The 26889-nt window shown below is 37.8% G+C and overlaps 1 protein-coding gene across 8 annotated transcripts in view; it reads left to right on the top strand.

The window, feature by feature from the left end:
- Nucleotides 1-26889, top strand: part of LRCH1 (leucine rich repeats and calponin homology domain containing 1) — a 221492-nt gene that overhangs the window by 160556 nt on the left and 34047 nt on the right. For 4 of the 8 annotated variants that reach the window (XM_035298375.3, XM_008992173.5, XM_008992167.5 and 1 more), the window contains exons 12-18: nt 2520-2609; nt 2720-2756; nt 9032-9085; nt 9752-9824; nt 12804-12908; nt 20552-20661; nt 26511-26648. In XM_035298375.3, the coding sequence (XP_035154266.3) occupies nt 2520-2609; nt 2720-2756; nt 9032-9085; nt 9752-9824; nt 12804-12908; nt 20552-20661; nt 26511-26648 (607 nt within the window). The remainder of the gene's footprint in view (nt 1-2519; nt 2610-2719; nt 2757-9031; nt 9086-9751; nt 9825-12803; nt 12909-20551; nt 20662-26510; nt 26649-26889) is intronic. The other 4 variants (XM_002742680.6, XM_008992188.5, XM_008992184.5 and 1 more) reach the window with 1 other exon arrangement.

Below are 26889 nucleotides of genomic sequence, written 5' to 3'. Positions count from 1 at the left end.
TAGAAAAACTGGGAGGAAATAGGTTAAGATGGATTTTTTTGGTGGTTATTTCTTAATTATTGTATTGTAGATACTCAGTGGTAGGTGCTGTTGTTCTTCTGTGATCATTGAAAATGGGTGGTGAGAGGATAGGAGGGAACGGCTGAAGGTGTTTTAGGCCTGAGCTCTGGTATCTCAGTATCTGAGATGGGGAACCTAGAGGGATAGCCAGTTACAAGAGGAAGATGTTGGGTTCAGCTTAGGACATGCTGAATGGAATTTGAGGTGCCAGTGTAGCAAACCATTGAGCTGTTAGATGTTTAGTTCTAGTGCTTAGAGACTTGGATTTGAAAGTCATTTGTGGCCAGGCGCAGTGGCTCACACCTGTAATCCCAGCACTTTGGGAGGCTGAGGCAGGCGGATCATGAGGTCAGGAGATTGAGACTATCGTGGCTAACATGGTGAAATGCCATCTCTACTAAAAATACAAAAGATTAGCAGGGTGTGGTGGTGGGTGCCTATAGTCCAAGCCACTCGGGAGGCTGTGGCAGGAGAATCATTTGAAACTGGGAGGCAGAGGTTGTAGTGAGCCGAGATCGTGCCACTGCACTCCAGCCTAGGTAACAGAGCGACACTCCATCTCAAAAAAAAAAAAAAAAGAAAAGTCATTTGCATAAGGCGCCACAGTAACAGAAGCTGTGTAGAGGATAAGATGCTCAAGGGCAAGCCTGTTGATGGGAAGGGAATGTGAGTCCGGGACAGAGTCTTAAAGACCTGAAGTGATGGGGACAGGGCCCCAGTTGGACCCAAACTTTATATTGTTTTAATACTTGGTCTTTTAAATTTTGCATAACTTTCCCAACAAACACTTCTTACAAAGTCTAGATTGATTAATGAAGGAGACCAAATAGCAGTGACCTGAGTATCTGGGGCTGGAACCCCGGAGTGAGACATAAATGATCTGGAGGAAATGGCTTCAGGTTCTGGGTCTTGGGTTCTTCATCCTCTACTGGGAAGTGGGTTGGACTGAGGATCTCTGGACTCTTCTTCAGCTCTGAAATGTCTGAGGCAATGAATCGCTAAGGATGTTGCACAAGTCAGGGTGGGTGGGGTGTGTCTCACATGGTGGAAGAAAACATTCCCAACTCATCTTCCAAGTGATACTTGCTTCGAATCTTTATGGAGTACTATTTTAAAATATATTATGTGGTAAAATTTTATATGGATTTTATTTTTTTATAAAATAACCCACCACTTTGGCTGCTTTAGATCATTTTTATCCTGAAATAATTATTATAATATGATGTCTAATTTTATACTATTTCTGTGAGCCAGTGTAATAGTCATAAAGAGCCCTGGTTTTGCTTCTGATACAGAGAGGACACTTCAAGATGTCATTTATTTCTAACTGCTTTGGGACTAAACATTAGTAATAAAAAAGAGTTTACACACGCATTGTGTATTTTCTTTTATCTCGTATACCAAGGAATTTTTTCTTTTTTAGTTAAGCCGTTGATTTTAGGATTAAATTTTAAAGCTTACCTTCTGTGCATTGGAAAATGTAGTTGGCTGTTGCTGTCCTGTCTTTATCCTGGTTTCTTCTCTCCAGGCCTTCTGATTGGTAGACAGCATTTTTATAGGCATCTGTAATATAAACTCATCACTGTTTAAGATGACTTTGTAACTTTTATATAGCTTACAGAAATTCCTGGCTTTATAGATCTTTAAGAAAAAAATCCTCACCTCTTAAAATTACATAAATTTAGAAACTATGTGAGACTATTTCAGAAGAATGCACATCAAATTGCTTATGATTTTTTTTTTGTGAGAGATATACTATATATCTTCCTATTAAAACCAAATGCCATTGGTACATAATAGTATAATGTAATACTCTTAGCAACTTGACTTGCTTCTATAAATTAATAAAGTTCTAAAATAAAATTTAGTTTATGCTATATTGCCTATGAAAATTTTGATTTCATTAGAAATTACCATTATATTAAAAACAAGTTGGATTGTATTACCAATAGCAAGTGGAATATTATATTTTGGCACATGGTGGAGAAATACTGTACAACTTGAAATGTCTGTCATAAACTTTTCCTCACTGAATCCTAAAGATAAATGTAACTTTTTAGTATGTTAAAAATTTAAACTGGCCAGGCGCGGTGGCTCACGCCTGTAATCCCAGCACTTTGGGAGGCCGAGGCGGCAGATCACGAGGTCAGGAGATCGAGGCCATCCTGGCCAACATGGTGAAACCTCATCTCTACTAAAAGTACAAAAAACTAGCCGGGCATGGTGGTGCGTGCCTGTAGTCCCAGCTACTCGGGAGGCTGAGGCAGGAGAATTGCTTGAAACCAGAAAACAGAAGTTGCAGTGAGGGGGGAATCATGCCACTGCACTCCAGCCTGGAGATAGAGCAAGACTCTGTCTCAAAAAAAAAAGAAAAAAAAGTTAAACTAAATAGGACCAACAGAATTTATTAACAATAAAAGTTTAATAAATTTACTAATACCTTTTTTCCTACACTTTAGGTTAAGCACAGATATTACAGAGAGAAGTGTTTTAAACCTGTATCCTATGGGATCAGCAGAAGCATTAGAATTACAAGATTCTGCACTGAAGTATGCTTACCTTTTTTAACATATTATGTTTTCTCTTTTTATAATACATTGAAATTTGTATGCTTTCAATTCTACTTGATATCTTTTTTTTTCTTTTCTTGTTCTCACAGTGGTCAAATGCAGCTGGAGACATCTCCGATGTGTGAGGTAAGGCTGCTGTTGGACTCACCAGAACTCAGTGCAATGTTTTGTCATGGAATACCAGCCACCACATTCTGTAAAGATTTGTCAGGGAGTAAAACATCTGTATTAATCAGGCCAATATTCAGATTGTTCAGGACACATTTTTCAACTTCTTTATGCGTTTACCTCTTCAGTTCTGCTTTCCTATTATAGCTCACCCTCCATGAAAGATGAGACTTGGCTATTTCTATTAGAGTCTTTAGATTTTTTACCTCGGATCATCTTGCTGAGTTAGGCAATGGTAACTAAAATACATAGGGAACCTGTCTGCATGTGAGAACCTGGAGAAGGACCATTAAACGTAGATTTTAGAGCCAAGAAGAAGTCTGGGAATTGGCCAGATGGAATTTAGCTAGAAAAGACCTGAAAGATAAGAGCAAATGATTTGGGAATGTCCTGGAGGATTAAAAGAATGTCACAAAGAGAAACAGCTGGTGATATTTGAGGACAGAATAAGGATGGGTTCGGTAGAGTTACATGGAGTGAGTGTAACTCATGAGTGGCTGTAAAGAAAGTAGTTTTGACATAAAACTAGAAATGAGCTTAGAATGTCTCCAGGCAAGAATAAGTTACCCCAGTCATAGGTAAGTCTGAACTGGTGATTTGGGAGTGAAACTTAGGTTACAACCCATTTCATGAATGGATTTAGGAGGGCAATTTAGGTACCAGGATTGTGTACAGTTTATGCTCCCCCCCGAGGTCTTTGCACAGGTACTATAGTAAAGTGTTTTCACACTCTAAACTTAGTCTCTGTGTTAAAGAAATAAGGAAAAAGGAAGCATTAATATAAAAGGAAAAGCCGTGTTGCTGGAGAGTGTGGTTGCATTGTTAAGCTCAGTGACTTGGAATTATATTAGGTATCAGTCCCATCTCAAAGACTGGCTAACTGGGGGCAGCTTAATCAACCTCTGTAAACATTCATTACTGTAACTGGGATCCTAATACCTACTGTAAAGATCAAATTAGGAATTTCGATTTGGAAAATGTCACATAATATAGGGTACCCAAATGTTAGCTATTAGCTTACTTGTCTTTGTTATTGGTGTGGCCTTTAAACAGAATTACTGTACCACCTCTTCCTTGGGTGGAGGTATCATTGAATTACCCAATAGTGGAACACTGGAAGTCTTTTTATGTGCAGGCTTCCCTGGACCCTTTTCATCAAGCTCTTTGTTTGAGATTAATTTTGGTTCTGTGCAGACTTAATCTCTTTTTTAGCTTCTTATTTGGAAATAATTTTTTAATTAAATTTTATTTTTTTGTAGAGATGAGGTCTTGCTTTGTTGACCAGGTTAGTCTTGAACTGCTGGCTTCAAGCAGTCCTCCCTCTTCAGCCTCTCCAAGTGCTGGGATTACAGGTGTGAGCCACCTATAATCAAAGTGGAAATAATTTTAAACTTATAAAAGGTTGTAAAAAATTTGCAATGTTCTACAAAAGCTTGCAAAAATGATAATTTTATAAAATTAGATTTACTAATTATTAACATTTTATCACATTTATTATATTATCTGTTCTCTTTCTCTCTCTCTGTCTCTCCTTACACACAGTTCTCTTTCTGAAAGTAAGTTTCACACATCATTGTCCTTTATCCCTAAAGATTTTAGTGTATATTTGTGTACAGATATTTGTATATTTGTGTATTTCTGAAAGTAAGTTTCACACATCAAAGTCCTTTACCCCTAATCATTTTAGTGTGTATATGTTCTCTTTCTCTTTCTCTGTCTCTCCGTACACACAATTCTTTTTTGAAGTAAGTTTTGCAAACATTTTGGTGTGTATTTTCTAAGAATATGGATTTTTATCTTACACAATTTCAGTTGTCATCTTCATAAATTAATATTGATAACATATTTGCATCTAATCTGTCATCCATGCTTCAGATTTGTCAATTGATCTAATGACACTCTTCAGAGCATTGTTTTTCTTTCAGCGTAGGATTCAGTCTAGTTGCAGATACTGCATTTTATTGTCAGGTATCTATGGCCTTCTTTTATCTGGAACATTTTCATGACCTTTCTCTCATTTTTATAATCTTGAAATTTTGAAGAACACAAACCTCCACCTTTTTAATATCATGTTTCTTATTATGTGTCTGTCTGATGTTTCCTCATGATCAGGTTGAGCCTTTGCATTCTGATTTAGAATCTGCACGGGCGATGTTGTGACCATCTCAGGGTGCCACGTTTGGGGCCACACTATGTCCATCTGTTCCTCTTTGGTGATGTTAATTTGATCACCCAATCAAGGTGTAACCCAGTTTCTCCACTGTGTAATTACTGTTTTCTTTTTTGATTGCAACTAACAAGCATTCTGTGCGGAGATGGTTCAAGACCATCTCAGCATCCAGCTGCTGACCCACTTTTGACTCTGATAAAATAGCTGGCCACCTGTGTGTGTGATTTCAGTAGCACAAGAAAGACACAAAACTTCCAGAAAAATATATATCCCCTCCATTTTTAACATACCATTGGATGGTCATTCCAATAATTTTGTCTTCTACTAACATGTATATATTCCTGATTTTTAAAAAACATGTGCTTTGTGTATGTAAAATACATGTGCTTTGTATTTTACATAAGTTGTTGTCATTTCATTTCTTCAACAAATATTCGTTGATTGCCTCCCATGTGTCAAACACCACTCTGGACACTGAGAAGGTAGCATTAAAGACACAGAGGTCCTACACCTAGGAGTTTACATTCTAGATATGATGTAAGTGAAAAGTAGGAGTTACCATGCCTGAGTGACGATGCAGGACTTAAGCTCAAGGTCAAGTGACTGGCTAGGTCACTTGCATGTGAAAGGCTAGGCCCTGCTTGCCCACTGCAGCATACTGCCTTTTCATGCTGTAGAACAGGGGCAATGCTGAGTCCTGTCATGCTTACAAGCCTTAGTGGTGCCTGATTGCATCAAACCTTTCCTTCAGAGCAGATCTTGGCAGAAGAAGAGAAGTCATGATACTTCCATGTGCATAAGCAATGCTTCCAGTAATGTGAATGGGGATGGAAGGAACAAGGGATGGGTATATACTAGATACAGACTGAGCCTAGTTCATAGTTTTATCTAGGTCTAGTTTTCATCCCATTTTTTAATTTAATAGCAATATAAGCACTGATTTACTAACTACCCAATTCCAGTGGTTATTGGGAATTGCTACTGTTACTAAGCATTTTGGTGGCTTGGGAAGGAATGTTTAAATATCACATTACCTTAATATCAGTCCAAGACTATTTTATGTAGAGCTTCCTCCCATTTTCCCATCAGCAAAGGTGAACTTTATCTTTGCAGTCAGTTCTAGATTTTCAAAGTCAGTTTCTGTTTATTGATCTCCTCTTTATTTCTCCTGTTGTTTGTGTTTCTCATTGCGTAGCACAAACCCTTAGGATTCTCACTCGAAATGGGACCCAAATCAGTACCTGGCACACAGTCAGTAGTTAATGAGGATTCCTAGAAGGGCGGGAAGAAGAAAGGGAAAGAGATAGGAAATTAGATGATAAGGATTAGGGTTTGATCAGCAAAATTTCATTGTACTGCTTATTTGATGTACAGATCTCTGGGTCTTAACTAATAGCTGTAAACACTCCATCGTTTAGGGAAAGTGTATATTATGTTCCTCTAAATTCATTTCCTTGTGCTTGTCTAAATTGAAAACCATCTGATACTTTTCCACATGCTCCTAAAGCTTCATGGGTTCTTCCTGAAGTTAAACCATGCTTGCTTCCATTATATTATGTGGAAAAGACTATATCCTCCTAAAGTAGGAAACTTGACTTCCAAGTCATATATCAATCATTTGGTCAGTTAGGCCAGCCCGGCTTCCCTCTAATGAAGAGTCTGTTTTTTCCATCAGCCAAGGCCATTAAGCCGGTAGGTGTTGAGCTGCAGCTCTGTACAGGCGCTGTGCTCAGTGCTGTGAGGGCCTCCTGGCCAGCTACTGCACACTTGCCTCTGGAATGAATTTTCTGCTCTAACTGGGCAGATTGTGTTACTCCTCTGTACTCACAGAATATACCAGGTCCAACCTTCCTTAGCACCTTTATTTTAGCATGCTACTTAAAATGAGTTTGAACTTTCACTCTCATAGTTTTAAAAATGTATATATGCCTGTGTTCATAATTTTGGGAGTCCCTAGAAGACAGAAAACCTCAAGAAAAAAAAAAGATATTTTTATTCTGTCTCCAACTTACAGTGTTTTGTTCTATTTTAACATAAGGGTTTTCTTTTCTTTTTTTGGTTGAAAGAGGAGTATTTGGTATAAGGAATTCTCACTCCTTGTCTTCCTTCTCTAGAGCAATTTTCTGTCCTTGGCAGACACATCTCTATGATTTTAAAAAGCTGATATAAAAAGGAAGTCACAGGAAAAGAAAAGAAAGTAGGGAATTCATAGGGCCAATGATAAGGATTATGCAGTGCTAAAATATGATCCTTACTTACGATTTAGCTATTTTTATATTCTTTCTTCTGTCTCATTCAAGCAGAAAGTAACACCTTTCAGTGTAGTCCTGTATTAATTTATTTAGCTAGTATTTGTTGAGTGACTGTGCTAGATTCAGCTTTGTTTTTGTGTAGAGGATTGGAAGATGAAGGCTGTGAAGTTGTCCTCACTTTAAAGACTTTTTTTTTTTTGGTGGGGTAAAGAAGATTTAGATGTTGAAAAATTTAGAGAAGAACATAAGATCCTGAGTTTGTTTTAGGTGTTCAGAGACACTGGGAAAGGGGTAGAGTTTAAGGAGAGGAAAGTAAACTGAGACTTTGGGCATTTTGGGGTTTGGCCCTGTAGCCAGGAGGCTGTGTTAAGCAAAACAACGTGGCTTTAGGGAATCAGCTCAGTGTGGGAGCCACGTGGAAAGGGGAGGCCAGGATTATGAAGCGGTTTGTCACTGGTGGCACATCACATGATCTGACTTTAAACACACTATAGATGACTGCCCACATCAAGTGTGGGTGGAGAATTGCAAATTGCATGGCTCATACATAAATAATATTGAATGGGGAAGGCTCTTGGAGACGATAGGGCAAGCAAGAGGAAAGAATTGCTTATAGAATGAATCAAACGTGAAGTTACTTGTTAGCAGTTCTAGCAAAGCCATTACTTGAGTGAGGACATGAGTGACATTTTATTCTAAAAGTACGGTTTTCCCTTGGATTTATGTCAAAGGTGGGAAGATTTTTTAAATAGCACTCCTCAGCAATGAATAGGAACAGGTATCTTAAATGTATAATAATTTGGTGGCATGTATGAAGGTGTTTATATGAGCTAATGCCCAAGTTTTTATTAGGGAGGATCAGGAGGGTCTTGACTACCTTACAAAGAAGGCAGGTCTGGGTAAGAAACTAGAGTGTGTCTCTTGTTGGCTCCTTGTTTCTGTGTGTCTCTTTCATGCTGGTTTTACAGGATTTTGCTCTCAGCCAATTCTTCAACTTTTTCATTGTCTCTCTGGACCATCTGGCCACCCTCACGGACTCAGGCACCCCATAAATAATAATGACTTTGAAACCTGTAGCTGATGCCCTAAGTTCTCCCTTATACCCCAGTATTCAGATTTTATCTCCCTGCCCCATAAGTTTCTCCTCTATATAGCTAAACTGATAGCATCAACTTCTTGAACTGCTCCTGTATTCCCCCCAGTATTCAGTGAAGCTATCACCTACCCAGTCATTCCTTCTGGAAATCATGATGTCATCTTGACTTTTCTCCATGACCAGTTATAAATCCTGCACATTTTATGACAGAAAAAATTTATAATTTTTTCACTTAACCAGAGTTGCCAAAACAATCTGATGTTGGACTGACAACATATTTGCTCAGTTTATTTGGGGTCCAGATGTGTATTTATTGAATGCTCCCAATGTGATTCTGCATATTTAGGAAGTACTACCTTAGACCATTTCTAAGAACTATAATTAAAATGAGAATGGGACTTTATAACCTAGCAACTTTATAACCTAGCAAAGTGAGCTGACGTCCACAGATATTTTGGAGTGAATTATTTGCTCTGGGAAATTCTTTATCTTGGTTTGTATAACACTTTAGATGTATTTTTCTATGAATACAGCTGCATGTTTTCAGAACATATGAGTATTGTCTACTTAGCTACTGAACACAGTAATTTATTCAACAGATATTCATTGTGTACCTATGGACCAGGGGCATGATGGCAGTAAGAAAGATGCAATTCTTGCCTCAACAGTTTCACAGTGCAATGGAATATACCATGCTTTCTCCTTCTTCTTTCAGGTGCAAAGTGATCGAACATCACATAGTAACGGGAGTCAGTATTCTCCAAATGAGGTAAGTTTCTTGAAGATTAATTGAAGGTGAGGTATTTCTTGAAGGCAGGATTGGAATATCTTTTATAGAAATATGTTAGCTAAGATTGTTGTGATTAATTAATTAATTGAAGAGTGGAGAAATCCATGTAACTCTCATTAGCTACCATAGCTTTATCTGGTCCTATTAATAATTAAATATTAATTTTTATGAGATATATTTTTAAAAACCGAATATGGGAACATCTTTACAGGAAACAGAATGAAGATCACTTAAATAGGCAACATTTAGAATGTCTTGTTCTCCATTCACTGGGTCAGTATCACTGAGTTCAGTATGATCTGTTTCCTCATCACATGTGCCGTCTTTTGGATATAAGTGGATAGATGTGTGTGCATGCACCTGTGCGCACAACTATGCAAGAAGATTGCCAATGTCATCATTATAAAATATTCTTAAAATGGAAAAAAAATTGAGTGGGTCACTCTAAAACAACATTCTGTTGGTTATACCATTTAACATCTTTCCAAAGTGATTTTTTCAGCCAGGACTTCATCACGTAGCAGCAAATGCGAAAAGGGAGTCGTTTTGTTATGATCCTTGAATATAGAAAAACCATGTGCATAGTCCTTCTGTTTCCCCCCCTCTTTTATTTTTTTCTAATTTTCTTTCTTTACAACACCACAGATTAGAGAGAACTCTCCTGCAGTCTCTCCTACCACAAACAGCACAGCTCCATTTGGCCTGAAGCCTCGATCAGGTAAATGAAATCCTCAGCCCATTCTTACACTAAATAACTCATAGCTTTCTCTTGAGCCTTTTAAGTGTATGCATTATCAATGTGCACATCCCTGTCAGTTCTGCTGAGCTGAAATCCTGGCATCAATAGCTAGGGGAGGCCAGAGTTTGTAGCTTTGTTTTCAGTGAATCAGCTAAGTTCATATTATCAGTAGTGGATATCCTGTCTTCGTTTGAATCAGAGCAAAGAAAAAAAGGTGGTGGGAGCATGTAACGGGGAAGAAATACTCTATTGATTTTTTTTTACCTAAGGAAGATAAAATAGCTGCCCTTTTGGCCCCAGTGGTTCCTGGTGCTCGGCTGAGTTAAGGGGCAACCTGCCTCTGGAAAAGTGACTTCTTTCTGAGACATCCTCATTTGCTTTCTGAGCCTGGTAGGTTCTGTGTGTTTACTCACATAACAGGGTGGTCATTTCAAGGCTTGCATGAGTGGTCAGGAGTATTTTTTAAAAAGTCTTTTGAGAACGCATTCTGCTTATATTACCTATTTTATTTTAATTTGTTATTAGTTTATTTCCAGAAGTAAATTATAGTGATGTACACAATAATGGTTGCTTTTCAAAAGAAGGACTGTATAGAAAAATTAGATTCTTCTGATTTCCCCATTTATTTGAAGTTCTGGTGCTAATCTTTCTTCTTTTATGTCTTTCTTTGTTTTAATATTTTTAACTCTTTGGTATTTAGTCTATACTTACTACTCATGCTTTTAAGCAAATGCTAATAAAGAACATTTTTAAGTAAAAGCTGGTAAGGAACTCAGATCTTCTTGAGTTCTCCAGTAAAGCATTTTGAACAACAGTAGAGGTTATTCATGTGTATATTTTGCAAAAAGGCACCCATAGGAAGAACAAAGATGATTCTTTAATAAAGGAAATGTTTTTCATTCTTTGGGCAGGTTGATTGATGGGTAACAAGTGGCCAGGTGTAATGGTTTCCTGGCAGTTTCAATGCGCTATAGGAAAAAAGCCATTTGAGAAAGTGCTTTAGTGTGACAAGAGTTAGTGAGTGTTTTATGGAGAACCAAATTGTACATGAAACAAACTCAAATGGCTGGCCTTCTCATGTTTGGAACTAAGCAAATGTGATCAGTTCTGGGCTGAGGCCCTTGGCTGGTTTTCATTTCCATGGTCTCGGTTGTGTCCTGGGTGGAATGGAGGTGAGTTCAGGCACACCTCATCTGTGCCTTCAGTGACGACCCGCCAGGAGACTTACTCTACACACTGAGGACCTCAGATTGAGCTTCAGACTGTCTCTTAATCTTCACAGCCAGTTTTACAGAATTCAAAAATATGGTGTGATTGAGCAAATCAAAAGTTGAATGGATCTTCAGAGAATAATACTGTTTTGAATGTACAACTTGCAATTTAGTTGTAGAATTATTTTGGTGACTTTTTAATTCTTTTTATGAAGTCCAAACTCAACTTATTACAGTTAGGGTTTACATTGTACTGTCGCTGTTGAACCATTTCACATTCTTTGTAGCGGTGAAAAATAAATGGAGCTTTTATTCTGAACAGCAGAAAACAAAGTTAATTTTCTCTCCAAGCTTCCAGCCTTCCTATAATGCTGACTAACCAATGCGGAAATTGTTCTTGTTGTTGAAAGCTCACTGGAGTTCAGTTGCTGTAAATAATGCTATTTATCTTCAGGAACATCAAGTGGCATGTGGGAACTTTACAAAACTTGCATTATGTATGGGGATTTTTTTTCATTTTATTTACTAATTTAAAAATATTATAGCATATATGCTTAAATGTGTTTTTCACATTTTCTGGAAAGTAATATAGACAGTAATTTTAGCTGGAAAACATGTAGTTTTAAAAGATAGAAACCATTTTTGATCAAGTAGCTTTAGAATGCTTAAAGCCAATTAATTTTTATTTTGAAAGCATGCAGATTTATGTGATTTCTGTGTTATAAAAACAGACTGCTCAAATTAGCAAGTTGAAATAAGAACTTAGATTCTTAAAGTAGGCTGACAGTTTTCTTCAAAACAAACATTTCTTTCTATGTTTTCCTCCCAAAGAAACACAACTGCTCACCCTCAAATATTTATTTCTAGAACTATATCTACTTATTCTACTGACCCTTGCCTTATGTTTGAATTAAAAATTATATAGACTTTCCTAAATGTGAAATTGCCATATGGATATTTAGTGTAAAAATAAGAGTCGTTATTTCATAAGACCAACTCAGAAGTTCTTGAAATTGATTGATCTCTCTGTTGGTTAATTGGATTTGTTTTTAAATAGACTGTACTAGTGTCCAATATTTTTTGTTTTTTTGTTTTTCAAATGAGCAATATTGAAAACAGTATTGAGAGGTATGTCCAGGATCAAGAAAATAATTAGTTAAATTCAGCTATCAATAAAGCATGTCAATAGACCTACAGATGTCTTTAAAAAGAAATTTTACATTGCTTTGGAGGAAAAAAAATCACTAATGGTAAACAACGGTTTTTTTAATAGTTTAATTTCTAAATAATAGATATATTTGCATATTATGCTTTGTCCTATTTGACCAATTTTTGGGGGAAATATTTGCTAAGATGGTTAGTTTTTTAGAAAGTCTTTGAGAACGGTATCTGGTAGGTCTTCTGCTTTTTATCTACCTAACCTATGGGTACCCTTTCTTTCTGCTGACCTGATTCATTAGTACTCTAAGTCTGTGGGCTTGCAGAACTGTTAAGATTAACAATATGAACTGCATGCAAAGTGTATGATTGATGGGTACTAACACTCAGTTTTTATCATTCTTTTTATTCCATGCACCATCTTTCATTCTTCTCCTATATTGTGCATTTGAAATTAAACCCCATATAAATGAAATCCACTCTTCATTTCCATGCAAACCCTATGCCATTTGTGAAATGCTGCCGCCCCTTTGGTTTTTCCTGGTCCTTGTGCAACTGTACGCGGACTGGCTCTCTGGCTCCCCTGCAGACCCAGCCCTCATTCTTCCTCCTATCTCCTTCAACACACTTACACAGGCACAGACATGGGACAGCTCTAGCTACAGTGTTCCATCTGAAGGAGACAGTGACAATGGTAGGTGGCTTTGTACCTCTTCTCCAATGTTCTCATTAATCAGCCAATGCGTATATTGAATATTCATCTCTGTGAAGCTAAAGATAGAGCATATTCACCTGCATGCTTGGTACAAGAAATAATGTATAAGCCTGGAAAGTGAAGTCCAGAAAAGTGCATGTGGATTGTTCTTTAGCAGTTTGTCAATGTCCAGTTTAATTAACTTGACTATTCTGGATTTGGGGAAGGCATTATAATACTTTCTTTTCTACCCTTTTCTGCTTGGGTGTTTTGGTTTGTTTGCTTGTTTACAAATATTTGGGGTTTGCACATTTGGATTATCTCTGCTTGTTCCTGCATCTAAACTAAATGGTTCTAGAGTTTGATATTGTATTATTTATGCTTACCATGTGAGATTTCTAAGGTAATTAAAATGTACCATGGCTGATCCTAGATTATTGCATTGAAAATAATGTTAATGTTGAGAAATGATTTGCCTTCTTTTTTTTCCAAATTATTGGCATGTTTTGACTTTTGATACCTTCTTGAGTATAAGTTCATCTTTTTGACTTTCAATAATAGTAACTTGGCCTGAGAATCGAATGTGTAAATAAAAAATCGAGGATACTCAGCTAGTATTTCTGTGAATGTATTTTAATTTCGAATCTTATGCAGTCTAAGAGATTACAATAAAATATAATTATTTAGATCTACATACCACCGATATCTTAATCTCCACTCTAGTCTAATTTCATTCTAGTCTTTGAAATCTTCAGATTTTAAACATTTTACTTCAGAATACAAAGTCATTGCAGTGGAGTTAAGTGAAACAGATAATGTGATTTATAGGGAAGAGTAGTGAGTTACAGGGTATAGCCCCAATACAAACACAACGGGAAGATACGTTTTCTGAAAAGATTTACCTTTTCATCTAAGTATGTTATATGTAATACCTGGAAAATATGTATATAAAACACTTGCTGTGATTTCTGGTTAAAATTCAACCAAAAATGCATTTACAATTTCCTTATGGAGAAGGACAATATATATTTTGGCAGAGTAGTTATACAAGGAATTTTAATATTTCATAGATTTCTAAATTTTTAAACTGAAAATAAATAGGATTAAAAAGCAACAGTTACAAAACAAAAGGCCCTCCTTATACCATCCAGTTTTCAATTTTGGAAGTTGAAGACGGTTAAATGGAAACTTTCTTGATAAACTTCTTTTTCACTTAAATTTTTTTTTCGAATGCAGGAGGGAGGCATTTTTATTTTTCAGAAAGCATAGCTATTTATGGGTCTAATGTTGTTTAAAGGAAATAAAGCCTAGAATGAAAGATTTATGTGTGGTTTGGTATTTCCTTAGGAATGATATCTGAAACCAACGAACCTTTTTTTTTAGGCTGGGAAAGAATTAGACTTCTTATGTAGCAGTAAAATTTCTATCTTTATAAATGAACAGCCTAAAACCAGAAAGGTGAGGTGAGTTGCCTGGGTTACACTATGGTGTAGTGGTGGAGGTGAAGCCACACCAGGGTTTCCAACTCTGGAATCATCTCTGCCACATCTACGATCAGGCTGCCCTCATTTTAATAAAAATCCTGAAAATTTCATAGAAAATAATTATCGTGGAAATCCTTCTAAAAATAAAATAACCTTGAAATAGTTATTATTTTTTCTATGAGTAAAAATTCTAGGGATTCACATGAAGCTATTATGTTGTACCACAATAATAACGAAATCATTGTTTTCAATACTCATGGTTCAGTCAATCATGTCAGATACTGACATTTCCCCCTATTTGCAATTTGTCTCTACTGTGCCCTGGGCCTCAGAAAATCTTCTGTATAGAAATAGTCTTTACAAATATTTGTTTAGGTTCCCAGATCTGACTTTTATGTTTATCTTCATTTTCTTTGTTCTAAACTTTGAAATGTGATTGAAATATGTTTTCTAATGCTTTTTTTTTTTAATTAAAGAAACTGCACTGTATGTTCACAGGTCTGTGAGCTAATGCTGGGAAAGGAACACAGACTACTTTTTATGTTGTTCTTACTGGTTCCTTTTAAGTAGAAGATCCTATTCGGGGCCTCTCTTGGCATTTCAAAGCTGATTACATCAGTTTTGTTTCCTCATATTTTCTCCATTATTTAATATTGGCTGCTATCTTTGTAAATAACCTTTATAAATAAAAATCATCTTATTACCAGCTCAGCTTAACATAATGTAACTTGTCTTTTATTTATACTTTTTAGTTACTATTTTTGGTAAAGTTGTCCTTTCCATGTCTTGCTCACTGTCTTGCTTTATGTAAAATTATCCTTTTATTTAAATTCTTTCAAACATTTATTCCCATTCTGTCTCATTTTAAATTCCCCACTTTCTCTAAAATGTATTCTTCAGACAGATTTTTTTTTTTTTTAAATGACAAACTGGGTAGAAAGTCCTTGGGTGTTTAAGGTCTCAAAGTCCCTAAAGTTCTGCCCCATAAGGTAGATGAAGGAGGTTTTGGAAGTTTGTCTGTAGGTTTGTCTGGACCCACCCCTGGAGAGGGATGGGACAGGTTTAACCTCTGTTTTTAACCTGATAGCTTAACTTCTGCTCTTCCCCCGTCCTTGTGTCCTCTTACTGAATCTTTCCTCTTCACTTTGATGTTAAGAACCATTTCTATCTTCTTTGGGGTCATAATTTCTCTTTTCTTTGCAGTGAATTGGTAGATGCTAATTTATACTTATTGAAAATTAACCTTTATCACCAGAGAATGGATGAATGGACTAGTTTACATTCGTCTCTGAAATAACCATCCATCTTGTGCCAATTTACAGATATTTTCCTTACATTTTTACAATAATCTTGCACTATAGATGTTCTTTTTCCCATTACAAAAATGAAGAAACTGAGGATATAAGATGCTTTTTAGTGGTTCTCAACTCTGGTTCTATATTAGAATCACCTGGGCATTCTGTAAATCTGTAGTCATTTAGGGCCCATAGTCAGAAATGCTCATTTCTTTGGTGTAGCATTGAGTCTAAGTCCTGATCATTTGTTTCACTTTTTTTATGTGATGTTATGTGGTGTTCAAGTAAGGTTGAAAGTCACTGGGTTAAGTAAATTGTCCAAGACCATAGAGAAGAAATGTGAGCATTTTGAGGACAGAGAATGTGTCTAATTCAACTTTAGGCGCCAGAAGTTAATGAATGAATCAGCTAGTAAGAATTCTGATTCACAGTAGCCTGGATCTAAAGCTCAAGATACTTTTTCAAAGCCAAGATATTACTGTCTTTGAGTTTGTATATCTTAAACATCACGTCCAGTTCAGGTTCTTAACTTCCAAAGAGAAGTTAAGAGCTAAATTTTAAAACTTCATGTTTCCACAGAGAAGAAATCTCCTTTCATTGAGTTAAATTTAGGTATAAATATTTTTTATATGAAGAGTGCATTTCATGCAATAATTAAATGATAAAGTGCATTTGGGTAATTTTTAGAGCAAAAGACTTTCTTTGTTTGCTTAACCCAAAGATGTTCTCACAACAAGTACATAAATGGTTTCTTGTACACATCTTTAAACGTCTGTTGAGTGCCTGTTATGTGCTATGTATGATGCTCGTTACTATGGATGCAGCTCTGAAAGAGACAGCCAAATCTCTCTGCTTTCATTTCAGAGTCTAATGCATTCAGACCTGGAAACTTAATTTAGATTATTCATAAGAGGAAAATCTCAGGTGGCTGATTATCAGAATAGAATTATATTTGCAAGGATGCTCTCCAAATAAACTGAGCTTTAAATGAGGGAGTATTTGAAACACTTGTTTTGTTTACTCACTCAACAAACTCATTCTGCTCAACTCACTGCTTTGTGGGGCAGGAGTAGAGGATACAAGTTGGAAATAGACATAAACGTTTACACATCCATAATGGAGTGAAATATCACTCTACTGTAAGACAAAGTGGTGAGTGCCATGGGACAGACACAGATAAAAAAATTTTGTATGCTCACAGAGGACAGAGATTACTCCCAACTGAGAGATGAGGATGGGGAAAAGAGTGGAGGAAAAGGCAGAAAATAATGGAAAGGTCAGTGGAATTTGACCTATATCTATCTGCAAGGATTAATTCAATATTTTGCATAAGCATTTCATTATCCCCTGCAGGGTCTATGCTTATCTCTTTTGCTAAATAAATTACATATATGTACTTTTCTATTCTTTAACCGTTATTTATGCCAGGCACAGTGGCTCACACATGTAATCCCAGCACTTTGGAGGCTGAGGCAGGTGGATCACTTGAGGTCAGGAGTTCAAGACCAGCCTGGTCAACATGGTAAACCTCGTCTCTACTAAAAATACAAAAATTAGCGAGGCGTGGTGGCAGCCGCCTGTAATCCTAGCTACTTGGGAGGCTGAGGCAGGAGAATCACTTGAACCTGGATGCAGAGGTTGCAGTGAGCCAAGATTGTGCCACTGCACTCCAGCCTGGGCTAGAGCGAGACTCCATATCAAAAGAAATAAAAATAAAAAGAAATATTTATATAACATACAGTGATTAAACTATAGGCTTAGTTTAAGCAGAACTTATTTTTTTCTTTCATCTTAAATTGCCTACCTCGGCCAGGTGCAGTGGCTCACACCTATAATCCCAGCACTTTGGGAGTCCGAGCTAGGAAGATCACTTGAGTCCAAGAGTTCGAGACCAGCCTGGGCAATATGGTGAAAACCTGTCTCTACTGAAAATACAAAAGTTAGCCAGGCATGGTGGTGTAGGCTTGTGGTCCCAGCTACTCGGGAGGCTGAGATGAGAGAATTGCATGAGCCCAGGTGATTAAACTTGTAGTTAGCCGAGATTGCACCACTGAACTCCAGCCTCGGCAGCTGAGTGAGACTGTGTGCCCTCACTTCCTTGCCAAAAAACAATCACCTACCTCTTCATCTCTTTCAACCCACTCATAATACACACTCACTCTGCTCCCTTACCCTTCTTTTTTCTTACTTACACTTGAACAGTTACAGGAGCATTTGATTTGAAAAATACATGCTCACAGTGGATGCTACTTCTTAATATTGTCTCATGGCCTCAAGTTAAACTTTAAGTAAGGGAGCTCTTAAAATTTAGCGACATGAAAATTAAGGAAAACCAGAATAATTCTTTTGTAGATCAATTTCCTGAAGCCTGGACCCAGACTGGTCACAGGATTTATTATTTAAATAGGACTTGAAAGAAGAGATAAAACTGCAGGTAATTTAATTAGAGGTACTTTAATGGTCCCAGTAAAGTTATTCTGTCGTAACAAACCCAGCAACATAAGCAAACACTTTTGTACTTGGTAGATTTATTATGAGCCGAAGGAGATTGCCTTAAGTTCTCTTATATGTCATAGTAACAAATACATTTAGAAAACTAATACAGGGAAATAGTCATTATTTCTGATAATTTTATGTATATTTGAAGTGATCATTTTAAAAAGTGTTCAAGTATTTTTTTAAAACAGTTTTTGTTTGCTTAATATTCATAGAGCAGATGCCCAGGCATGCATATTGTATTTTTAAGATACAAAGGAATGCAAAATTAAAAATGATCCCAGGAAAGTAAAACCCAGACACCATTTCATTATCCTGATACCTCACACAGGGCTCTCATAGGGCAACATGGTGTTGAACAGAAAAGCTCATGGTTCATTTAACTTCCTGATAGTTTCATATTCAGATTAAAATCTGCCAGTAAAAACATATTGAAAATATTATTAGATAAGATTACTCCCAGAAAAAAGGCAAAGGAAAATAACAGCTCCAAAGAAAACATTCGATTTGTTTCAGTGGTGTTGAGGCGCCCCTTGCTGGCTTATGTGTGTATTATCCAACTCTATCTGCATTCCTTGGCCTTTTTTTTTTGGTAAATTTGGTGGTGCAAATTCGTTCTAGATTTTATATTTTTGGATATTTCTCTTTTGGTTTTGCTTGAAATTGCATCAAGTTTGATGCATTCTCCAGTTTCTTCCATGCATCCTAATTTGTCAGATTTGTCCTGTTCCCTTTTCTCTGTGAACTACTTTTCATGTCTCCCTGGCTGGTCACTGTGTCCTCCTTTAACTGACCTTGGCTTTACTTTTTAAATAATTGGTTCTACATCCTGTGAGGTCTGGGTTTTGTGAGACTTGGTGACAACCCTCCCGTGACTGCCTGTGGCGCCCTTTGCCTGTGACTTCCCTCAGTGGCTCCCAGCAGAGGCCCCAGGCCGCAAGCTGACTCCTCTTTGAGATTCCACAAGGTGGCAGGCCTTGTGTACCGTAAATCATCCTCTTTCTCTATTAACTCTAAGTCACCGTTTTAAAATATGTCAACTTCCTCATCTTCTTACAGCATCAGAATGCTAATTCTAACATCTTAGAACTAGTTTAGAAAGAAAATACTGAGACGTGAGAAGCATGTTCAAAGGTACAAATTGAGATTAAAATATGGTAGTTAGGCGAGCACAGGACTTTTGATTACACTGAGTGGACTCAGCTCTTCGCATCCAAAGTATTCTATTTGTAAATCATATTTAATTTCTAGAAATCTGAAATATTGAAATCATTTCTAAAATGGTCCACAGGAAATGTATGTCAGGGTAGAATAAAAATTGCACAATCTTTCTTATTCAGTGTTGTTTAAATTATTATGATTGAAACTTCTGCAATCGCAGTTCGCCATGCAGCCTTCTCTGTGGTATGGATTTGTAACATTGGCGTTCTCTGCCCAAAATGTTCTGAAGGACTTTCCCTCCCCACCTCAAGCTGAAAGTCTATAGGATGGAGGAACCAAGGCTCTGAACAGCTCTTGGATCCATCGTATGTGCAAGGAAAGTCGACAGACTAGGATAGACATTTCTAGGGAAAAAAACCTCAAGTCTAAATCTGCCCTGGGCTTTGTATCATTAAAAAATCAATTAAAACTCTTGCTGTAGTCATTCTCCAGTACATAGAACTTTACTTACCTTCTTGATTGGTCTTTAAAAGATGTTTTCCTTTTAGAGGTAAGGGCATGTGTTTTCTCAACTCATTTCAGAGGGAGCACCGCTGTTAGTTACTATTCTTGGAGGTCGTGACTTCAAGAACCTGAAGCCAACCATGAGCTCTTTAGCTACTTCTAATCTTGCCAGGCTTCCTAAAAGGAGTCCTTGCTCATCTCCAAAGAGCTGGCCCAAGGCAGAATTTTTCCTTTGTACCCTCAAATATGTAATCATCACTTAGTTCTTAATTCAGGCTTATGCCAAGAAAAACATTAATTTGTGCTTATTTTTAATATATACAACTCTAGAGCCGTATTTGAAATAAATTATCTGAATTTAATGGAAGGATTGAGTGTAAATTAAAAATTAAAATGGAAACCGTGGGAAGATGAATGAAGCAGGACATGTCACACAGGGGGCTTGGAATGATCCCAGTTACCCAGACCTTGCCCTGGGTTCAGTTTATTATCACCGAAGAATGCAACCTAGTATAATTTAATACATAATCTCTTTTAAAATATTTGAGCCAGGCTTTTCTTATGGATTTGGAATTTGTTTCTTTGAGTGGTAAATGAATTATTTTGGATAAATTAACATGCTGTTTTATTTGAACATGAATAGCCCTGTGTGGCAACTTGGACAAGGCACTACATAAAGGCATTTTTTCCCTTTCTATTATAGTGTTTCTAAGACCTCAGAGAAATTTGGAATCTATAGACCCACAGTTTACAATCCGGAGGAAAATGGAGCAGATGAGAGAAGAGAAAGAGCTGGTGGAACAACTTCGTGAGGTACCCAAGAAACATTATGTAACTAAAGAAGAATTTTCCGATTTCAAGCAACATTCAATATTGTTGAAAAATAGACTTTGAAACATTGCAAGCAATCCTAATTTCAAATCTAGCCACATCATTTACTGACTGCTGGATATTGGGCAAGCCACTTAAAAACCCTGAGTCTGTTTCTTTATGTACTAAAAAAAATGGTATGACCAGGCACAGTGGTTCACACCTAATCTCAGCACTTTGGGAGGTGTAGGTGGGCTGATCACTTAAGTCCAGGAGATCAAGACCAACATGGGCAACATGGTGAACCCCGTCTCTACTAAGAATACAAAAATTAGCTGGGCATGGTAGCGTCTGCATGTAATCCTAGCTACTTGGGAGGCTGGGAGGCTGGGGCAGGAGGATCATTTGAGTCCAGGAATGCAAGGCCACAGTGAGTTATGATTACACCACTTCACTTCAGCCTGGGTGACAAAAGTGAGACGTTGTCTCTTAAAAAAAGAAAAAAAAGGTTCCAGTTGACCTTAGTGGGGTTTTGTGAGGAATCTGTGAAATGGTAGTAAATAAAAATAACACATATGTATCAATGCTTGCACTATTACAATTCAGATATACTTTAATGCCCTGTCATTTATTTACTTAATAATATTAAATTAATTTAATTTTAATTTTTGTCTTTATTTATGTATTTTTTTGAGATGGAGTCTTGCTCTGTCACACAGTCTGGAGTGCAGTGGCACAGTCTCGGTTCACTGCAACCTCTGCCTTATGGGCTCAAGTGATCCTCCCAACTCAGCCTCCTGAGTAATTGAGATTATAGATGTGCTCCACCATACCCCGTTAATTTTTGGTATTTTTTGTAGAAATGGGCTTCCCCATGTTGGTCAGGCTGGTCTCAAACTCCTGGCCTCAAGTGATCTGCCCGCTTTGGCCTCCCAAAGTGTTGGGATTATAGGCATGAGCCACGACGCCCAGCCCAGTTTTTATTTTTTAAGAGACAGAGTCTCTTTCTGTTGCCCAGACTAGAGTGCAGTGGTGTGATCACAGCTCACTGTAGCCTTGAACTTTTGGACTGAAGTGATCCTCTGGCCTCAGCCCCCCAAATAGCTCAGCATAAATTATAGGTACATGCTACTATGCCTGGCGATGTTATATTAATTTAAAAATGTTTATAGTTATCCTCAGTTGTATCCCCAAACTGACCAGAGATTTTAAATCAATTATCTAATAGGCAAACCATTTGAGTTTCTACCAAAGAGGAAGTCTTGTGCTGGGTGTCATTGAAGCTTTTAAGTTTGGAAATGGCAGGGACCGTGGCTATTTTAGTCCTTGTCATATTTCTTAGTTCCCAGTGGGCACTCTGTAGGTATTTGTCTACCTGCATGGTCTTTTTGTCTGGTTAGGAAGATCATAGATGAATATATCGAAGGTTAAATAACAGCACAGTTATTGAGTCAGTCAGCAAGGAAGAAAACATTGGTATTAGCTATTAAGGCAGCACATTATGAATTGCTGTGTGAGTTTTTTATGTTCAAAAAGAAGTATCATAACTATGAACTAGAAGAGCCTAAGAAAGCTTCTTGACTAATAATGAAACAACCATTCATCCCAGCAATCCCATTACTGGGTATATATCCAGAGGAAATATGTTGTTCTACCAAAAAGATGCCTGTACTCATATGTCAATCACAGCACTATTCACAGAAGCAAAGACATGGGCTCAACCCAGGCTCCCATCAACAGTGGATTGGATAAAGAAAATGTGGTACATATACACCATGGAATACTACACAGCCATAAAAAAGAACAAAATCATATCCTTTGCAGCAACATGGATGCAGCTGGAGGTCATTATCCTAAGCAAATTATTAAACAGAAAACCAAATACCACATTCCCACTTATAAGGTGGAGCGGAAGCAAAACACTAAATATATGTGACACAGAGATGGAAACAATAAACACTGGGAATTCCAAAAGGGGAGAGAGAGAGGGACGAGGGTTGAAAAGCTACCTGCTGGGGATTATTTCACTGCTTAGGTGATAAGATCATTAGAAGCCCAAACCTTAGTATCATACAATATACCCATGTAACAAATCTACACATGTACCCCCCAAATCAAAAATAAATTTTTTCAAAAAAAGAAAAGTTCTTGGAGGAGATAGATTTGATGTGAAATCTTCTTTCACTAGCAAATGTGAATTGACTGTTACTCTCTACCAGGCTGTATTCTAGGTGATGGATGTAGAAGAGAACAAAAGTTCCCTGCTGTTCTGAAGCTTATAGTCCACTGGAAAGAAATAAGACAGAAACAAATAGATATATAGTTTCAGAGAACAGTGAGTTCTACAAATGAGCGGTGAGCCCTATAAACAAAATGTAGATTAAATTAAATCTGAATAGGTCAGCATCTTTGTTATAGCAGATGATACTTTTTATATGACTTAGCAAAAAGTCAGGAGGAAATAATTTTAAAAAGAAAACAAAAAAAACTCTTAACCACCACTTTAAGCGACTGTGTTCGTTCAGCAAACATGAAGGGAAAGTTAGACCTCTGTCATGTCCCAGACTGTCTGATGTGCTGCAAACTGGAAAGGTGAACTTTATGAAATCTATGCAAATAAGATCAGAAGCTGAGATATGGCCCTCAAAGAGTGATAATTTACAATTTCATCTTAAACATAGGTCATATTGATCATTTATGTCTTAATTTAGTGATATAAAATTAGAGCCTCAAAGAGGGCCTAAAAAATTGTCCACACACAGGACCGTTCTGAAAGAAATTTATATATCACTATGAGATGCACTGTTTTTCAAGTTTTCATTTATTAAAATCGCCAAATTAAGTCATCCTTTCATAGGCTGTTATCCAGTTAAAAGGAGCTTCTGTTGCAAAAGCTCTAATTAAGGTTTGAAAACTGATTTCTCTACTTCTACTTCCAAGAGGATGGAGTAGGTATTGTTTTCCCTATTCCTCCCACTAAGTACACCTAAAACCCCTAGACATACATAAAACAAATATAAGAACATTCTGGAAGGTGAAGAGAAAAAGACAGACTAATTAGGGTCCTTGAGACTTGAAGGATGCCATAGTGGTGAGCTCCAGGGGACTTTCTTTTTGCTTCATGTATCCAGAGTTGGAGCTGAAGTCGCTGGGAACCCAGAAACAGTCATGGGCACAGACTTTAGAAAAACAGCAACAAAAGCCAACTTTCTCTAACCAGATAACCAGGAAGGGGACAGCCTAGCAAGACACAAAAGTTTTAGACTGTAAATGCTCTATTGCAGCTGAACACCACAGGAAATACTGTGGTCCCTGCCTCAGCCACACCAGCAAGGGCTGAGTCAGGTGAAACTTTCACCTTTGCTGGGATGCTGTCAGAGAAGACCAAGCCAGGAGCCAGAAATTTCATCCCCACTGGTCAGTAAGGAATCTCTTCTGCTCCCAGAGTTTCAGTGGAGACCACATGGGAATCCTGGATTCCCACCCCTACCCAGCAGTAAGGAGGCACCTACCACTGCCCCCCAATCCTTGGCCGACTGAGACCCAATGGGAAACTCAGATGCCTACATTCACCTGGCAGTAACAAGATGGTGGCCACCTTCCCCTGCTGAAGCAGTGTCAAACAAACAAACAAAGCCAACTAAAACAGAGATTTAAATAGGATCCAGAGTCTCATAACATAATACAAAAATGTCCAGGTTTCCATTGAAAATCCCTCATCATTCCAAGGAGGAGGAAGATCTCAAACTGAAGGGGGGAAAAAAAAGACAATCTACAGATGACAACATTGAAATATCAGAGATGTTAGAATTATTTGACAGATATTTTAAACCAGCCATGATGAAAATGCTTCAATGAGCAATGATGCACAGGTCAAAGGAAAGGAAGAGAATACCCCAGCAGAGAGCTAGAGACTCTCAACAAAGAAAAAGAAGACATAAAGAAAAACCAGGCTGGGCGTAGTGGCTCACGCCTGTAATCCCAGCACTTTGAGAGGCCGAGGCAGGCAGATCATGAGGTCAGCAGTTCGAGACCAGCCTGGCTAACATGGCAAAACCCCATCTCTACTAAAAATAAGCCAGGCATGGTGGTGCATGCCTGTAGTACCAGCTACTGGGGAAGCTGAAGCAGGAGAATCGCTTGAACCCAGGAGGCAGAGGTAGCAGTGAGCCGAGTCTGCACCATTGCACTCCAGCCTGGGTGACAGAATGAGACTCTGTCTCATGAAAAAAAAAGGAAATCAAGAGCTGTAAAATACATTATTCAAAATAAAAAGCCCAGTGGATGGGTTCACCAGCAGAATGGAATGATAAAGGAAAGAACTGGAATGAAACTAGAAGAGAGAACAATAGAAATAATCTAATCTGAACAATAGAAAACAGATTGAAAAATCAGTGGATGGAGAGCCTCGGGGACCTGTGGGAGTGTAACAAATGATCCATCATTCGTGGCATGGAAGGCCCAGAAGGAAGGGAGAATTGGAGCAAGACAGAAGAGGAACTTGGAGGTGTGAAGGAAGGGGATGCGTCTATAATCTTTTTTCTTATTTTGAGACAGAGTCTGGCTTTATCATCCAGGCTGGAGTGCGGTGGCGCAACCTCAGCTCACTGCATCCTCTGCCTCCTGGGTTCAAGCGATTCTCTGGCTCAGCCTCTTGAATAGCTGGGAGGTGTGTCTATAAAAGGGATCCTTGTGCTGGTGGGAATGTTGTGCATCTTGACTTTGTCAATATCAATATCCTGGTTATTTTGCAAGTTGTCACCATTGAAGGAAATTGGGCTAAGGGTACATGGAATCGCTCTATTAGCTCTTACAGTTGTATATTAATCTAGAATTATCTCAAAAATCAAAAGTTTTATTTTTTTAAGAAAAGGACAAAAACTGATTTCTCAATTAAAAATAGTCTAAGATAAAACAATTTTTTTTTTTGAGACAGGATCTCACTCTTTCAACTAGGTTGGGGTGCAGTGGCATGATCTCGGCTCACTGCAACCTCCACCTCCTGGGCTTAAGAGATCCTCCTACCTCAGTCCCTCAAGTAGCTGGGACCACAGGTGCATGTCACCATGCCTAGATAATTTTTTGTATTTTTGGTATTTTGTATTCAGCGTTTTGCTATGTTTTCCATGCTGTTCTCAAACCCCTGAGCTCAGGCAGCCGCCCACCTCTGCCTTTCAAAATGTTGGGGTTACAGGTGTGAGCCACCACGCCTGGCCTAAGAGAAAAGCATTTCTTTTTTTTTTTTTTTTTCTTTTCGGTCACCCAGATTGGAGTTGAGTGGTGCAATCTTGTCTCACTTCAACCTCCACCTCTCAGGTTCAAGTGATTCTCCTGTCTCAGCCTCCAAAATAGCCGAGATTACAGGTGCATGCCAGCACACCTGGCTAATTTTTTTATTTTTCGTAGAGATGGGGTTTCACCATCTTGGCCAGGCTGGTCTTAAACTTCTGACCTTAGGTGATCCACCCACCACGGCCTCCCAAAGTGCTGGGATTACAGGCCTGAAGCACTGTGCCCAGCCAGAGAAAATCATTTCTTAATCCCTCTTCTGCCCCATGCAGACTGCCTGAACCAGTCAGATTTAGTTTTTACTTATCACACTCAAAAGTGATTCCATTAGTCCATTGATTCTACTAATTAAAAGTTTTTCACTCAACCTAAATTTATTTTTATAAAGAGGGATTTTGATACAGTTTGAAAAGATTTAAATAATGTGAGTGTTTTCTAAGCGTTGTTATCCTTATCCCCCATAATGAAATTAGTGCCTCAGTTCATAAATGCCCGTAGTTGCATTTTACCCACAGTTATCTCAGTGTTAATAGCAACTGAATTCCTTCTCATTTCCCCAACAGAGCATTGAGATGAGATTGAAGGTCAGTCTGCACGAAGACCTGGGGGCAGCACTCATGGATGGTGTCGTCCTCTGCCATCTGGTCAACCACATCCGCCCACGGTCGGTGGCAAGCATCCATGTCCCATCACCAGCGGTTGTAAGTAACACCAAAGGGAAAGTAACTGACATAAAACAGATTTTGAGGGGGCGGTGCTGTTGGTTTAGGATGTCAATGGTGTTGGTAGGACCCTGCTCAAATCTTTTCCATTGGGCCCCAAACCATTATACGACAGAAAAGGAATGAAAGCAACATTTTCACTGTAAAATAAGAGACAATTTTAAAATAAATATATCAATGACAGAAACATAAGTTTATTTCAATATCAAGCAAATAACGA

The sequence above is a fragment of the Callithrix jacchus genome, chromosome 1 (assembly GCF_049354715.1).
Source record: "Callithrix jacchus isolate 240 chromosome 1, calJac240_pri, whole genome shotgun sequence".
Taxonomy (NCBI): domain Eukaryota; kingdom Metazoa; phylum Chordata; class Mammalia; order Primates; family Cebidae; genus Callithrix; species Callithrix jacchus.
This window is presented reverse-complemented; position numbering and strand designations above follow the sequence as displayed.